This window comes from Theropithecus gelada, chromosome 8 (assembly GCF_003255815.1).
Source record: "Theropithecus gelada isolate Dixy chromosome 8, Tgel_1.0, whole genome shotgun sequence".
NCBI lineage: Eukaryota > Metazoa > Chordata > Mammalia > Primates > Cercopithecidae > Theropithecus > Theropithecus gelada.
The window spans coordinates 38854850-38873294 of record NC_037676.1 but is presented as its reverse complement, the minus strand read 5'-3'; the positions used below and the strand labels follow the sequence as shown (position 1 = coordinate 38873294).

Here is an 18445-nt window from a genome sequence, read left to right as displayed (position 1 = left end):
AGCCACCATGCCCAGCCCCTTCCTCTCATCTTCTATAACGTACTTGATTGCTGGCTGACCATTTACAATATCACGAGTTCCTCCCCAGTCATTTCCTCCCCTTTTCCTTCCAAAATTATTTTTTCCTCCCACCTAGTCTACTCCAAGTAGAGCAAAAAGAACAAAGATGAGTCATCAAAAATTTTTTCTCCCATTGTTAACCAACTAATTGTGTGATCATCGTTAAGTTATTTCACCCTCCTGTGCCTCAGTGTTGCCATCTTTAAAATGAAGAGCTTGGCTTTGATAATTCTTAAGTTCCTCTCAGGCTCTAGCTTCTTAGGATTCTATTATTAAATATATTCATGCCAGCACTTTGGCTTTCCAAAGTGCTGGGATTATCATGTATTCCAAAGATAAGATACAGACATAACTTGAGCTCAGGAGTTCAAGACCAGCCTGGGCAACATAGCAAGACCCTGTCTCTACAAAAAATATAAAAATTGGCTGAGCATGTTGGTGCACAACTGTAGTCTCAGCTACTTAGGGGGCTGAGGTAGGAGGATCACTTAGGTTTGGGAGGTCAGGGCTGCTGTGAGCTGAGATCATGCCACTGCACTCCAACCTGGGTGACAGAGTGAGACCCTGTCTCAAAAAAAAAAAAAAAGCTGCGATGCGTAAATCTGGTAAACAATACAGAGTGTCCCTTGCATCAAGAAGCTTATCATGTAATGAGAATATAGACAAGTAAACAGGTAATTATGAAAAAGTCTCGCATTAACAAAGGGAAAGTATAGGAGTCTATTAGCCCTGCTGAAAGCAGTTTAGAGTAGGTCTCATCTAAAGAAATACTTGATTATATTTATAAATGAAGCAAGATTTGTTATATCTTATGCATTTTTATTTATTATGAAAGAATATTTATGTCTTATGCATTTTTATTTATTTGATTTAATCATTTTATTCCAATGATAAGATACAGATTATAAAACTTCTACTATACTTACGCATAATTACCTTTTGTTGTTTTCCTACAAGAAATGCACAGGTATTTTGAGGTCTTTTGTATTGCATTATTGGCAAAGCACTGCATAGTACTAGTTTGTGGCTCTGTTACAATGGGTAATGACAGGAATATATGCAGATGTCTCTGCTATGATAAAATGTGCTCTTGTTGGGTTACGCTAACCTTCCTTCAAACGGTATTTCTCGGTTGTACTTCTCACAGTCTTTAGGAATTCCATTAAATCAGTGCCTCCAGTTCCTTTGGCATCCAGTTTTGAAGGGTCTTCAGAGGTCTTGTTTGCCTTTGGCTGCTGGCTTGCAGGAATCAGGACGTACTTAGTCACGATTTGCAGATGGTAGCTCCTCAGGGAGACCAGAGCTTTCACACAGGCATCATAAGCTTCCCGCAGGCCAGCATCACCTTTTGAAAGGACAAACTCACGGACTGAGGGACTTGACTCTAATGAGTACAGGAAGTTCCTGTGAGCTGGTGGCATATATGTTCTCATGTCCTGGAGGAACTGAGCAGCATGTCCTATAGGAACAAGAGAAAGAGGAAACACAGAGGTCACAGCATTCCCCAATCCAGGAGAGAAAGGCAGAGTGAGGGCAGAGTGGGCAGGAGATCACCAATATAGCATTCAGTGAAGTCAAGGTCATTCTATTTGAAGGCTAATGTTTGGCTATTAGTCTTGCTACTAGCAATTGTAATTATTGTAAAATACCATTAATTTTGAAAACTGAATGAGCTAAACTCATTTTCTCACAATAAGTATTTTTGTTTGCACTTTTTTTTCTTTTCTTTTTTTTGTTTTTGAGACAGAGTCTCACTCTGTCGGCCAGGCTGGAGTGCAGTGGCACAATCTCAGCTCACTGCAACCTCTGCCTCCCAGGCTCAAACAATTCTCCTGCCTCAGTCTCCTGAGTAGCTGGGATTGCAGACACGTGCCACCATGCCTGGCTAATTTTGTATTTTTAGTAGAGACAGGGTTTCTCCATGTTGGTCAGGCTGGTCTCAAATTCCTGACCTCAGATGATCCACTTTCCTCAGCCTCCCAAAGTGCTGGGATTACAGGCCTGAGCCACCGCGCCTGGCCTTTTTTTTGCACTTTCTTTTTCTCTTTTCTACTGTAAGAAGCTGATGGTATAGACAAGGGCATATATAATCTGCATTTGACAGATTATGACTGATTCTTAAGAGAGTTTAAGAGTGTGTTTAAATGAGTGTTCGACAATAGCAAAGACATGGAATGAACCCAGGTGCCCATCAATGATGGATGGGACAAAGAAAATGTGGCACATGTACACCATGGAATACTACACAGCCACGAAAAAGAATGAAATCAAGTGCTTCACAGCAACAAGGAGGCAGCAGCTGGAGGCCATTAGCTTAAGTTAGCCTAAGTGAATTAATGCAGAAACAGAAAACCAAATACTACATGTTCTCACCAATAAGTGGGAGCTAAATATTGAGTACACATGGACACAAAGATGGGAACAATAGACAGGGAGCATTTCAAATAGGGGAGGGAGGGAGGGAGGAAAGCAAAGGCTGAAACACTACCTATTGGGCACTATGTTCTATACTTGGGTGAGGGGATCATTAGAAGCCCAAACATCAGCATCACTCAGTATACCTGTGTAATAAGCCTGCACATGTATCCCCTCAATCTAAAATAAAAAAATTAAATATGATTAAAAAATTTAAAAAATAAGTGCTCAAATTAAGAAAAACTCATGTTTTTACCCAGCCCGATGCTTTCCCCTTTGACTATTAAACAGAAGTTTAACAAAACAGAGAAAATTAAAAAATTCTTCTTGGAGCTTATTCCTCTCCTCCAGCTCAGCCCCTAGAAGGCATACGATGAATGTGGCTCATCTTTAAACTTTGGTGCAGGCATTGCTCTGGGTGGCTGGGGCCACGGGACAGCTGAACAAGACCAGGACCCAGACTCTGCTTGTCACTGAGGTCTTTATCTCCCCACTAACAGCCCTGCTTCATTTGCAGGTGACTGTCTCTTTCTAAGTCTGATCATACATTTTCAGAACATAACTTCACTAGAGTCAACCACTCTATAGACATGTTCAGATTTCAAGATGGAACTTGGGTGTGAGGAAAGCTCTGCCACTTTTATGTTATTTATTTTATTTTATTTTATTTTTATTTATTTTTTTTGAAATGGAGTCTCACACTCTTGCCCAGGCTGGAGTGCAGTGGCGCCATCTCAGTTCACTGCAAGCTCCACCTCCCAGGTTCACGCCATTCTCCTGCCTAAGCCTCCCAGGTAGCTGGGATTACAGGTACCCACCACCACACCCAGTTAATTTTTTGTATTTTTAGTAAAGACGGGGTTTTACCGTGTCAGCCAGGATGGTCTCCATCTCCTGATCATGTGATCCGCTCGCCTCGGCCTCCCAAAGTGCTGGGATTACAGGCATGAGCCACCGCGCCTGGCCTTTTATTTTTTATTTTTATTTTGAGACGGAGTTTCACCCTTTTGCCCAGGCTGGAGTACAGTGGTACAATCTTGGCTCACTGCAACCTCTGCCCGCCGAGTTCAAGCAATTCTCCTGCCTGAGCCTCCTGAGTAGCTGGGATTAGAGGCACCCACCATCATGCTCGGCTAGTTTTTGTATTTTTAGTAGAGATGGGGTTTCACCATGTTGGTCAGGCTGGTCTCGAACTCCTGACCTCAGGTGATCCACCTGCCTAGGTCTCCCAAAGTGCTAGGATTACAGGCTTGAGCCACCGCACCTGGCCAGCTCTGCCACTTTCTAGCAGAGGAACTAGTCACTGACTCTTATTAAGTTTTTGCATCTTCATTTTTAAAGTGGGATCATGGCAACCAAATCCCTACTTGCCTGATTCTGCTAAAACCATCAGATAAGCTCAGATGAGATGCTGATGGGAAGGTGCTTTCTAGATATCCAAATACCATCGCGTTCACATAAGAGATGATTATTTCTTGCTATTTTCCACTCACCTCCACCAGCATTCTGCTGGATGCCCAGCAGGACGTCAAAGCACTGAAAGATGCTGCTTTGTGCTGCACTGCCCCCTGCAAACTTCTTTGGGTCTTTCCAGAACCCCTCATACACCAGACCGTCTGATAGCTGGGGGTTGCCTTTCCAGCTATCGGAGGAAAGAAAGAAAAAAAGAAAAATCATTCTTTAGATTAATTGCTAATTTTCAGGTATCAAATCTTGCACTAGTAGTGAATAGAAGGTGACAAGAGATGTATTTCATGATCCTTCTTTCATGCCCCCTTGCCCCTACTCATTTTCATGCATGAGAATAATTAATATAATCCTGCGCAGATTTGGCATAAATATTCTAGGAATGAAATTTTACCTTTGCACTAGCACAGACCACTCTTTTTAAAATAACTAGCTTTCCTGTCTCACCCTCCAATACATTCCTGGCCAAGTGATAACAGAACCATCTAGTCTTTTTCTACCATATGAATTTTTGGATATAAATCGTTAGTCAAACCCAATGGATATTAGGGACCATCCAAGAGAATTTGGTGGTGTTCTTTGTTAAGTGAGAGCAAACAAATTCAAACATAAGACTACATACCCAGCCAAATATATGCGAAGAACACTGAAAAATGCATTTGGGTTTACGTGATCTGTAAGAAGATGGAATGTGTTTAATTAAGCAGCATCAGAGGTATACAGGGAAATCAAGGTGTCGTGTACAACTGATAACAGATTTCGGCACAGGCTGCAAGAAAAGGCATTAGGTCAGTCTGTGCTAAACAAAGCCCCGTGGTTATAAACGTTCACTCTCATGCCCTCTTCCAGGAGGCCCGTTAAACTGTAAACTTAGTGCTTACTGACGTAACAGATAAACTGTTTACATAAAGAAACAAACCAAAGACAAAAACAAAACAAACCAAAACAAAAGCCCAGAAACTAGATCTCCCTCTCTATTTTCAAACTTTTAAAAAATCGTTTGGTGACAGGGTCTCACTTCATCGCTCAGGCTGGAATGTAGTGATCATAGCTCACTGCAGCCTCAACTCCTGGGTTCAAGCAATCTTCCCACCTCAGCCTCCCAAGTAGCTGGAAACTACACGTATGAGCCACCGCACTCAGCCTCCTACCCTACTTGATTTGAAAATGCAACTTCTTGCCAAGGACTAAATAGCAATAACTCAAAACCCAGAGATAAACAATTAGGTATTTGTTGACGCTGTTCAGTAGGGCAGATTTCCTATTGCAAGTTACTGCTTATATACCTTTTTGTGTGTTTTTTGGGGGGTAGTTTTTTAACTGTTAATTTCGCAACAACCTTTGAGCTCAATGACGTTTCTGTGTTGTTTCTTAATTTGTGAAAAAACAGAATTAGGGAAGAGTTCTTATTAAGCAGAAGTTATTTTTTTTTTTTTCAGAACTTAAAACCACCCTCCCATGTAGAAAGTTTCTCAAAGGTTTTTAGTAGGAGGCAAGGAAGTTCCTTAGCATTAAATAGAGCCAGCTTGGAACTCTGGCTTCACTATTTACTGCCTGTGGAATCTGAAGTCATTTACCCTGTCTTTCTGAATTTAGATGACCTTACTTGTAAAATGGAGATAATGAAACCTACCACATAGAAAGTGTAATGGTTTAGTAAGATAAAATACCTAAAGTGAAAACATACTAAGTGGTAGTTGCTTTTTGCTTCCCTTTTTTCAACCATTCTATATCTGGAACATTTGACTCGTCAGCCTAGACTATTGCACTGCACACAATACTTGCCGTGCATTTGCTGAAACACTTGACGGGCTTTCTCCAGGCAAGAAGCTATTTCCAACAGTGCCTTTAGCAGAGTGTCCCGTTCTTGCATTTGCATTGCCCTGAATACAGTAGGAATTTCCTAAAACAAAACAAAACAAAGAAAACAAACATTTAAGGTTTTCTTTCTTTTGAGACGGAGTCTCGCTCTGTTGCCCAAGCTGGAGTACAGTGGCGCGATCTCGGCTCACTGCAAGCTCCACCTCAAGGGTTCACAGCATTCTCCTGCCTCAGCCTCCTGAGTAGCTGGGACTACAGGCGCCCGCCACAGCGCCCGGCTAATTTTTATATTTTTAGTAGAGATGGGGTTTCGCCATGGGGGCCAGGCTGGTCCCAAACTCCTGACTTCAAGTGATCTGCCCACTTAAGCCTCCCAAAGTGCTGGGATTACAGGCGTGAGCCCCTGTGCCTGGCCAAATTCCCCCGTCTTAATCCATAAATTAAATTTGGGATTTTTACAATTCTTTCCTGGGCTGGACACCCTATTTGACTAATTTCTTTATATTTATAGAAGCTTGGATTTGTTTTTATTCACATAGCATTTAATTTAGAGATATTTATATAGTCATATATGTTTCATTTCTATTTTTGATAATCAAAACTATTGAATTTATGACACTGTATCATAGTTCCAAAGCCACATTTTATTGAAAAATTTTATTTCCTACAGAGGTTTCAAGTTGGATTTTAAGTATATGGCTCTGAGATTTTATATTTTAGGTAATACACAAAAATAAATAATTGATCCTTTACTCCCAATTAAATGATCCCATGTTGTATTTGTTAAGGATAAAGTTAACTCATGCTTAGTATAGTTTAGGCTCCGAAATGATTGCTCTGCTTACGTAAATCGACATACAAATTTTGAAGTGAGGATAGACATACTTTGATAGCAGAAGCAGCTGCTATTTCCACCAATAGAGAGACCAGGAAGAATCCTTTACTGCAGTCTCCATCACGAAATGAGAACAAAACGTCCATGTTCCTGAGGAAATTGGATAAGGAAGGCAAGAAGTTTAGCAAAAATTATGGGATTTTTTTGACATTTTTATTTATCCTATTTTAGTTTCAACATAATTTTATGAGAGAGGTGTGGCAGACCTTACTATCTCCATTATGTAGTTGGGAATATTAAGACTCAGTTGTTAGGCCCATTGTCTAAGATCACATAATTAACACTAAGTAGACTAAATTGAGACCTAAAGTTTCATATTGAAACTCAGAACTAGGGCCGGGCATGGTGGCTCATACATGTAATCCCAGCACTTTAGGAGGCCAAGGCGGGTTGGTCACCTGAGGTCAGGAGTTCGAGACCAGCCTGGCCAATGTGGTGAAACCCCGTCTCTACTAAGAATACACAAATTAGGTGGGTGTGGTGGTCGGCGCCTGTAATCCCAGCTACTCAGGAGGCTAAGGCAGGAGAATCACTTGAACACAGGAGGCGGAGGTTGCAGTGAGCCAAGATCGCTCCATTGCACTCCAGCCTGGGTGACAAGAGCAAGTCTCGTCTCAGAAAACAAATAAACAAAACAAAACAAAACAACAACCAAAAAAACAGAACTAGAAATTCCCAAACTAGTTCTGTTTCCATTACCCCGTTGACTTGTCACAGGCATTTATATTACCATACGTATATACTCAATGTTTACAGAGATATCTGTGAGGTAGAGTTTTAAAAGGTAGTCTTTTGTTTAAATAATTATATTCCTATTCATATTTTAATTTGTGAGCCTAATTCAATTTCTCAGTGGTTTATCTGCTTTACAAAGGAATTGACTGCGGAATTCAAATAACTGATTAGACCCTGTTTTTCTTTTTAATTGAAGTTTGGGCACTGGTGCAAACATAGTCTATCTATGTATCTACGAGTTTTGTGGTGGTTAAATTCACGGTGTCTGAAGCCAGACCATCTCTGTAACTTACTTGCTGTGTGACCTTGAGCAAGATATGACATCGTCTGCCTTGGTGTTCTCATCTGTAAAGTGGGACTGACTGTTGATGCCATCCTCCTTTTTAAAAACCTTCCAGTTTCTCCCTTATCTTAAGATACTGTTTTAACTCCTTATCATAACTAAAAAAATCCTACATAATCTTTTATTATTATTATTATTTGAGATGTGTCACCCAGGCTGGAGTGCAATGGCACAATCTTGTCTCACTGCCACATCTGCCTCCTGGGTTCAAGCTATTCTCCTGCTTCAGTCTCCTGAGTAGCTGAGATTACAGGCATGTGCCACCATGCCCCACTAATTTTTGTATTTTTAGAAGAGGAGGGTTTTCACTATGTTGGCCAGACTGGTCTCGAATGCCTGACTTCAGGTGATCCACCTGCTTTGCCCAGCCATCTTTAAAAAAAATAATAATAATCTTTTTCTCACACTGTTATTTTTATCATTTATTATCAGTGACATTAGCCATCCTTCAGCTTTGATAATGCACCAAGATATTTGTCACTTCAAGGCCTCACTTTTGCTATTTCTTCTGCTATGAATACTCTTACCTTTTTCCTCTAGCTAATTGCTCAAATAACTTGCTTCAAGGGCTCCCGCATCACTCCTGTTATTTGGTTAGGGATCCCAATACTTTATCTTCTTAAGCCTTCTCTTAATCATACGGCAGTTTGCATAATTTTCATATACTGCCTTTCTTCTTCGTTAGTCTAGCTTCACCGAGGTGGATTTATATTAATGATACTTACCTTAGTTTTTCCATCTCTTTTTTTTTTTCTTTTTTTGAGATGGAGTCTTGCTCTGTCACCCAGGCTGGAATGCAGTGGGGTGATCTCCACTCACTGCAACCTCCACCTCCTGGGTTCAACTGATTCTCCTGCCTCAGCCTCCTGAGTAGCTGAGATTACAGGCACCTGCCACCATGCCCGGCTAATTTTTTTGTATATTTAGTAGAGATGAGGTTTCGCCATGTTGGCCAGGCTGGTCTTGAACTCCTGACCTCAGGTGACCCGCCTGCCTTGACCTCCCAAAGTACAGGGATTACAGGTATGAGCCACGCACCCAGCCCAGTTTTTCCACCTCTTAGCCTATGTTTAGTATATATTATAGGTCAAAAGTAGTAACGATTGGGTCAAAAAGAACAAGTTGGTATAGGGTTACTTATTGACAATGGTAACTAGTTATGGACATAGGAGTTATTAAGTCATAGATACATAGATGTATGTGCATTTTGTATGTTTGCATATTAATTTCCTATAGATGTATCTGAGTAGTATTCTTGTGTATATCTATAGCTATAATATCAAATAGACATAGTTGTAACACAATCATAGATACAATTAAAGACAGAGATTATTTGTTCTCTAAATAATCACTGAAATTATTTTTTTGGCTGAATTTAATTAATCATTTAAAAATGCATTTGGAGTCTATCGATAAACCTACATTTGACTATAAATAGCAAATTCTTAGACTAAAACAAGAATCAGATACTTACTCATAAGTCAGGGGCCTTATGAACGCAGCCATGAAGCAATGGGCCAATTGGAAGAGAAAAAGAAAATCAATTTAACAGCAAATAATGATGAGTTGTTGCTATTTGATTGAATACTACTATCAGAGGTAAGACATAGTCAGGTAAAAGAAAAAGTTTTAAAAATATTTCTTCAGTAGGCATTACAAACATTTAACTTAATAACTTACAAATGAATTAAATACTCAAATATGCAAGGAACACACATGGACAGTCAAAACTAATTGTTTTATTTATTTTTTTTTTTGAGACAGGGTCTCACTCTGTTGCCCAGGCTGGTGTGCAGTGGCACGAACATAGCTCGCTGCAGCCTCAACTTCCAGGGCTCAAGTGATCTTCCTGCCTTAACCCCCTGTGTAGCTGAGACCACAGACATATGCCACCATTCCCGGTTAATTTTTTTAAAAAAAGACTAATTTTTAATAAGAAGAAACTTTCTAGATCAAATCCTTTCATTTTGTAGTATTCCCATTTGCAGAGTATTCTTCTAGAGGCACACACCCAGAGACATGTGCTTTGGTTCTCCCTTTCCTTTATTGTAGCAGATCTCGTGCCTGAAGGGTAAAAATCACCTACATCCTGAGCAGACTGCTCTGAAAAACCGGTCATTGCTGCGTGTAATTAAAGATGTGTTGACTCTTAACTACAATTGGCTGCTAAAAAATTAAATTAATAGAATCTCAAAAACATGCTAATCAAAAGAAGCCAGACACAAGAGTCTATACTTTGTGGTTTCATTGATGTGAAACCCAATAACAAAAATCATCTACTTTTTGACAAGGCAAATAAGAATGTATTTGTCTGTCGCAGGAAAGGGAATTGAAAGAAGTACAAAGAAATTTTCTGAGGTGATAAAAATATTCTGTATCTTACTGAGAATGGTGGGTGTATGTAATTATGTAATAGTTAAATTCAAGCTGAACACTTAAGATCTGTGCATTTTACTGTGTTAACTATACACCTGTCACATATGTGTACATTTGTAGTGGTAGACACAGCAGCCCAAGAAACCGTACCCAACTGAAGAACTGAGAGGGACCATATCCAACTGAGAGGAAAACTGTGCTGCCCAAAATTAAGCCAATGAACAACTCCTGTTTTATTTAATTGGCACACACTCCAAAAATTCCTGTTGTTCTCACTCTTTACATACTTATTAGGATCCTTTTTCTTCCAGTTTGCCAAGACACAGTCTGCATAAACCAGAATAGGAGGCAGTCCCAGTTTCTTGGAGAGTTGGCAGTAAGGAACAGCAATATTTCTTGGCAAGACCTGATTAAAATACAGTAGTTAGGTTTGTTTTTTGTTTTGTTTTGTTTGTTTTTTTGAGATAGAGTCTCGCTCCTGTCGCCCAGGCTGGAGTGCAGTGGCAGGATCTCGGCTCACTGCAACCTCCGCCTCCTAGGTTCAAGTGATTCTCCCACCTCAGCCTCCCGAGTAGCTGGGATTACAGGCACCTGCCACCATGCCTGGCTATTTTTTGTATTTTTCGTAGAGATGGGGTTTCGCCATGTTAGCCAGGTTGGTCTTGAACTCTTGAACTCAGGTGATCCTCCCTCCTTGGCCTCCCAAAGTGCTGGGAGGCCCATATGTGTTTTAAAGGTTAGATATTGCAGTCTGTATTAGTTTTATGTAATTAGAGTTGCCAGATAAAATACAGGATGAAAAATAAAGTAAAAGACTTAAAAATATAATAATGATAACAGTTGACATGTCAAGCCAGGGCATATTTTCTTTTTCATTTTGTCCTCTTATCGAAACTTTGACCAATGCAGTTAAAACACTTTCAGAAAATTTTTGGAAAGTTAAATGTAAATTAGATGAAAATCTGTCACATAGCATAAGAAATCTGAGAAAATCTCCAAACCTTACGGACGTCTCCATGACCTTTATCCCACACATATGCCATGGTGATGCATCCCAGAACTAGATGTGCAAGGCGCTGTGACTTGTGGTCTGTGAGATGATCAATGCTGAGCATGTCTAACTGAAAACAAATGGAGCAATTGACTCAAATCAATCTCGGTGATGTTTTATGCTTCAAAACCAAGTTAACAATGTTAAGAAGCTATACAGGAAGAAAAATGTAATACATATGTCAAACCTTCTCAACTCTTTCCCGAAGTTGGCCAGACTCTATGAGATCAGGCAGATGTTTAGCAATGAACATCCAGTCATTATAAAAATCAGGTAGATTTTCCTTGAAAAAAGAAACAAAAAAAGATCTTTATTTACTAGTAGCAGTTACTGTAGCTTTGGCTTCCCACTGATAGGATGCCTTGCCCCCACATCCATTTTGTGCAGTGTTGCCCTGGCACATGGCTTACCTGTCTGGAAACACCAGCCTCTGTCTTGTCTTCTGCATACATGAGGCTGAAGGTCCTTTCTGTGTTCCACCTCTTCCTCTCTCTTCAAACACTGCCATTTGCAGCTTTTCAAAGTTCACCTCAAAGGTTTCACTAAAATCCTCCTGACTACTCTATTTGAAACTAATCTCCATTGTAAACTCTACGGATTATGCCTTTTCATATCGTTAAACAATTATTATCTGCTACTTTTGTTTTTTTTTCTTTTCTTTTCTTTTCTTTTTTGAATTGGAGTCTCGCTCTGTTGCTCAGGTTGGAGCGCAGTGGCGCGATCTTGGCTCACTACAATCTCCGCCTCCTGGGTTCAAGCAATTCTCCTGCTTCAGCCTCCCAAGTAGCTGGGATTACAGGCATGAGCCACCGTGCCTGGCTAATTTTTTTATTTTTAGTAGAGATTGGGTTTTGCCATGTTGGCCAAGTTGGTCTCGACCTCCTGTCCTCAGGTGATCTGCCTGCCTCGGCCTCCCAAAGTGCTGGGATTACAGGCATGAGCCACTGTGCCTGGCCTACTTTGGCTTATTTTGGCTAGATTTTAAGTTCTTTGAATGGAAGAAAAATGAGATGTGTTAAATGTCAGTAGTGGACTAGGCACTCTGTTCAATAATTTCATATATATATAGTATATATATTTAATTATTGTAACGGCCCAAGAAGTTATCTCTGTATCATAAATAAGGAAACCCAGGCTTATACAGTTTACATACATTCTCGTTTTATACCTTGCTACATGATGGCAAGGTTTGTATTGTGCATTTAATTTATATCTCTTATAAGCCCTGGCATAGTGCTGGGCATATAGCGGATGCTGTATGTATTCATGTTGATTACCTACTTTGGTTCCACTATAGGCTTGTTTTTGCCCATTAAGTAGAAATGAAACTCAAATAAAAGTTTCTCTTTGGAGCTTATCATATTTGTAATCTCATCTCAAGCGGAAGTACACAAATAAAAAGACATAGGAACCTTCCTAAAATGAGATACAGATCCCTGAGCAACTCCCCCATACCCTGTTTCTATGCCTACTCCACCAGGTAGTTTCAAGGTACACCCTTAAGGTAATCAATGCTGAACCATGGGGATTAAGTGCAAATGGAAAGATTAACTTAAATCAACATGGGTGAAGTTTTGAGCTTCAAAATAAAGTTAATATTATAAGTAAGCTATGAAACAAAAAGATAAATACAATATAAAATCCTAACATTTTCAACATCTGCATGTAATCGTCCAGCCTTAATCAGTTGGGGCAGATTTTTAGCAATGAAAATCTAGGCAGTGTACTTCACTACTTAGCCACCCTTCTTGCTCTGAACTTTTCACCCCAAGTACTAAAAGCTGTAGTACTTTTAGAAGTAAATGTAGGCCAGGCCAGGTGGCTCATGCCTATAATCCCAGCACTTTGGGAGGCCGAGGCAGGTGATCACCTGAGGTCGGAGGTTCAAGACCAGCCTGACCAACATGGAGAAACCCTGTCTCTACTAAAAAAGCAAAATTAACTTGGTGTGATGGCGCACACCTGGAATCCCAGCTACTGACGCTGAGACAGGAGAATCACTTGAATTCGGGAGGCTGAGATTGCGGTGAGCGGAGATCACGCCATTGCACTCTAGCCTGGGCAATGAGATTGAAACTCCATCTCAAAAAAAAAAAAAAAGAAAGAAATGTAATAAATGTATTTTTGTTGTTTTTATTCTGTATTTCACAGTCTAGCACATCTTACTTTTTTGATTGTTGTGATTTTTCCCCAAATAACAGACATACTTTTTTGTTCTGTACCGTGATTAGCATTTTATTTGATAGCATTTTCAGCAAGTATAAAATTTAATAAGTAATATGCTCTGGTTCAGAGGATCCCTAAATGGTATAATATAAGTTAATAATGAATCATACTGAGGATCATTCAAATTCTGCTAGATTAGAGATTGTGCATTGTGTCTATATGGAATCAGAAAACATATTATTTTCCTTTGGACTAAGAAGCAGATAGATTACGAGAGATAAAATAAGAATATTTTTTGGTTCATAATTTCTAGGAAAGATCTTCAGTGAAGAAATAAAAGTAATCAATAGTTTTTTTTTCATGTTTCCGGTACAGTAAATCTAGCTTCTTCAGCATCTCAGCTAGCAGAATTACTATTATTATTATTGTTCTCAGGCAGGGCCTCACTCTGTCACCCAGGCTGGAGTGCATTGGCGTGATCTCAGTTCACTGTAACCTTCACCTCCCAGGTTCAAACAATTCTCCTGCCTCAGCCTCTCAAGTAGCTGGGACTACGGGCACGCCAACACGCTGGGTCATTTTTTTTGTTTGTTTGTTTGTTTGCATTTTTAGTAGAGATGGGGTTTCACCATTTTGGCCAGGCTGGTCTCAAACTCCTGACCTCAAGGGATCCACCCACCTTAGCCTCCCAAACTGCTGGGATTACAGATGTAAGCCACCACACCTTGTCAGAATTACTATTATTATTATTATTATTTTTTGGAGATAGTCTCTCTCTGTCGCCCAGGCTAGAGTGCAGTGGCACGATCTCAGCTCACTGCAGCCTCCGACTCCCAGGTTCAAGCAATTCTCTTGCCTCAGACTCCTGAGTAGCAAGGATTACATGTGTATGCCATCATGCCTGGCGAATTTTTGTATTTTTTTTAGTAGAGATGGGGTTTCACCATGTTGGCCAGGCTGGTCTTGAACTCCTGATCTCGTGATCCACCCTCCTAGGTCTCCCAAAGTGCTGGGATTACAGGCGTGAGTCAGCCGCCCCCGGCCGAGAATCTTTTTTTTAAGTAGCCAAGGAAGAGTTTTGTTTGCTTTCTTTTGTGGTTTTGCTTTACCCCTTGGAATCTGTTCTACAGGTATTCATAATTATCAAAATTGTTGCATTTTTAAGTAGAACCGAATCTCTGAGGAAAAAAAACCCATGATATAAAGTTTACTAGTTTCTGAAAAAGATGGTTTTATTGTACCATTGATAAGTACATCTTTGAAACCATCCAGTCCTGGCATTTTTGTGGGTATGCAGGCAAATAGCAAGTTTGAGTATTACTGATTTGCATGAATAAAGCAAACTAGTGCTTTTGGCAATAAAATTAAAGCACACTCTTCATTTTCTTTAATTAACAATCCAAAGAGGAAAATTAGACTGGAAGGAGGTAGATGCTTTAAATTTCCCGGTATCACCAAAGTGTTTGCAGGATTTCATTTCTAAGCACAGTTAGGTTGGAATCTCTGACTAAACATTTGCTGTGTTTAAAGGTGCTCTCCAGTATGTGGACTGTAACTGTTTGAGCTACAAACAAAAATATACTCATCTACAGAATTATCATAACATGTTCATAGAAATCTTCTCCTGGAATCCCATGTACCTTGTTAAACCGAAGATTGAAAGAAAGGAGAAAAGCAATGTCTTATTGTCCCTTCTTAAGAGAGGCAGTGTGGAATAATGGTTTTAAGATCATAGACTCTGGAGACAGGCTGCTTAGGCTCAAACTGACCTCTGGCACTTGCTAGCTACATAGTTTGATAATTACATTCTTCATGCCTTATACTTCTCATTAGGAACATGAGGATAATGACATACATACCTAGCCGGGTGCAGCGGCTCACACCTATAATCCCAGCACTTTGGGAGGCCAAGGCTGGTGGATAACCTGAGGTCAGGAGTTCGAGACCAGCCTGGCCAACATGGTGAAACCCCGTCTCTACTAAAAATACAAAAATTAGCCGGGCATGGTGGCAGGTGCCTATAATCCCAGCTACTTGGGAGGCTGAGGCAGGAGAATTGCTTGAACCTGGGAGGCAGAGGTTACAGTGAGCCAAGATTGTGCCACTGCACTCCAGCCCAGGTGATAGAGCAAGACTCCATCTAAAAAAATAATAATAATAAATAATAAAAATAAATAAATAACATACATACCTTTTGGGATGGCTATGAGAATGGAAAGGGTTAATTTGTAAATTGCTTAGAAAAATGCTGTATTTGATAATTAAAATATTGATGATAAATTGGTTTACATAGTATTCATTAGAAGACACATTAGCAAATATAGTTTTTAAGGCAAACGTTTTTTCCACATAGCTTGCACTTTATAGGTGAAACTTGCAAACAAGAAAAAGGTAGTTCAGACTCTCGCTTGAATCTTATGCTCAGTAAATAGCAAGCAATGGTCATATAACATGGAAGGTGCTTGATGTGCAATCTCATAAACCCCATCAAATTAGAAACACATGTTTTTTATAATTTAAGGTATATCCCTGAGAGAAAGGGATTTCTCTTTGACTCATGGCTCATTTAAAACTCTGGCTTTTTCAAAACACCTTCTCAAAATACAACTGTAATAACCTCTTTGTTTGTATTTTACCGTATAATTCTTATGTAAAGCTGATATATACTTTCTATAGTTTCCTTTCCCACCATTCTCCATATCCATGTTAGGTAAGTAAGAAATACATAGATGACTCCATTTCTAGGGAGAAAATTTAAGACAAATTAAGTGAGATGCAGTTATCACAGGTCTCTCTCTAATTTTTATACTGCTTTATATGTTTGTTTACTAGAAGTTACTGAACCACAGTTGTTTAGTATAAGTTAACTTGGCCAGGTAAGAAATGAGAAGAATATGCATTTTCCCACATTTTAGTGCCTTCTCTTACCTGTGGATTTGGCAGAGCGAAGCCCACTTCTTCATCAATATGGTACTCTTCACTGATTGTCCAGGAGTTTTCCATAGCATGTGCCATTCTTGTAGTCTGCTCCTCTGGTGCCCCTCAGTGTTTGAAGAGTTTTCAGAGCATCTTATACTAGTTGCTGCCACAGCCAATGACCAGAGTTTATCACAGGGGCAGTGAGAAATTACTTCCACTTTTGGAATGGTTTCATTTTCTAGTTTCTTTATTTGTAATATGAAAAACAATAAAACCACAAAAGCATCTCTGTGCATCATATGCAGAAACTGAAAGTTCGTATTCCATATCAAATTTGTAATCATTAAGCACATCATTTTCTTAGGAAGCCGCAAAGCCTGAAGGAAAACACAGAACTATGAAAACAAGTGGCCGGAGAAGAACATTTTACTTTATGGAGACTTTTAAATCTTTGAATGAAAATGAAAGCTACAGTCCCAAACTCTGATTTAGTTATTTCTCATTGGCTTTCTTTTAGGCTTCCATGGTTCTTTGAAAATATGTGTCATGTTTCAGCAGACCAAAACATCCTGTGATACACTGAACTATTAGTCAATGGCTCTGAAGTAGGAAAAAAATAGAAGCACATGAAAAATTAGAAACATAGTAACTCTCCACTTCCTTATTTTTCCTATTGAGAATTTTGTCAGTTTTTCCAATGATAGCACTTGCCCCTTTCACATTTCTAATAAGTAACTTTTAGGAAGATTGCCTTGCATCTAACTGTACCTGACTGCCAGGGGCTGATGAGGCAACAGTCTGGCATATTTGGGTACTTTGTAATATGTCAAAAGTTGGAGAAAAGGATAAAATACCTTGCAAATGTTTTTTTCAAAGTACAAATCAAGACTGCATTTGGTAAAGGTTTCCAGCTTGAATGCAAATCTGTGGTCACTTTAGAGGCATTGTTCGATCTGATGAGAACAAGGAAGCTAAAGCAGAAACCAAGGTCGCCTGTTCCTCTAGATGATCAAAAGGAGAAAAGAGAAATAGTTCGCGTGAGTAAACTAAAAGACAATGCTGTTTTGTCATCAGCTTATTAGTACTTGAAATAAATTAAATTGTGATAGCAGATGGCTTTCGTTACAGTCTAGAATAGCTCTCGCGCTATTCTCTACTACATTTTGGCTGTTTTTCTCAAATGTCGTTTTGGAGGAAAATGTTCCTTGAATAGGAAATATAAGCAAAACTGAAACCAAAATTATACAGCAAAGAGAATACAATGATTGTGTTTCTTTTGAATGCATGATTCATGAGACTAATACTTTGGGAATCAGTTCAAGGAAAACAAAAAATCATGAAGACCTATCATATCTGTTTAGAAGACAACAATACAAATAAAATATTGAGCATTAGAAAATATGTGGTTATTCCTAGGATTTTTCATTCTTCGTTCTTGAAGTTTTTATGGGTGAGTCAAAGTGAAGACGTGGAACAAAGTTTTAGATGATTCTGTCCCGGGATTAAGTTTTTAAGAAGCGTAAGTTTTTGATAAAGCTTTTTCTTGATTCTGTTTATCCAGTCATCTCACTAAATCTATCCCACCCTTGGGCCAGGCGCGGTGGCTAACGCCCGTAATCCCAGCACTTTGGAAAGCTGAGGAGGGTGGATCGCTTGAGGTCAGGAGTTGAAGACCAGCCTGGGCAACATGGTGAAACCCAGTCTCTACTGAAAATACAAAAATTAGCTGGACATGGTGGCATGTGCCTGTAATCCCAGCTACCAGGGAGGCTGAGGCAGGAGAATTGCTTGAGCCCGAGAGGTGGAGGTTGCAGTGAGCTGAGATAGTGCCATTGCACTCCAGCCCGGGCAACAAAGTGAGACTCTGTCTCAAAAAAAAAAAAAAAAAGAAAAAAAATCTATCTTATCCTTGACTGCAGAACCAGTAATGCTTTAGTGCTTCAATTTTATCCCTAGCCACTTAACTTCCTCAAACTTTGGCTTCTTTGCTATTTCTGACACTACATTCTCAATTGATCTTGTCTTCATTCACCTTGATTTTCTTCAGCCATAACTATACTTCCCTAAAAATCTCATTTCACATAGTTTTAGAAAAGCATGTTAATTTTATGATCTCATACTGATTCTTCATCTTTCTCCTTAGCTTTTAACTGGTGATCAGGTGCTTATGTTAGAAAACTCCTGAAAGCCAGAACTC

General features: G+C 39.5%; 1 protein-coding gene across 1 annotated transcript; it reads right to left on the bottom strand.

The window, feature by feature from the left end:
- Nucleotides 1–914: 914 nt before the first annotated feature.
- On the bottom strand, nucleotides 915–17278 carry IDO1 (indoleamine 2,3-dioxygenase 1). The gene is made up of 10 exons (XM_025394241.1): nucleotides 16258–17278; nucleotides 11351–11446; nucleotides 11114–11233; nucleotides 10400–10518; nucleotides 9211–9225; nucleotides 6649–6748; nucleotides 5728–5845; nucleotides 4565–4616; nucleotides 3969–4117; nucleotides 915–1519 (listed from the first exon to the last, which is right to left on the bottom strand). Exons 1-10 carry the CDS (start codon nucleotides 16342–16344, stop codon nucleotides 1164–1166), a joined length of 1212 nt encoding a protein of 403 aa, XP_025250026.1. The 5' UTR covers nucleotides 16345–17278; the 3' UTR covers nucleotides 915–1163.
- Between the last annotated feature and the right edge of the window lie 1167 nt (nucleotides 17279–18445).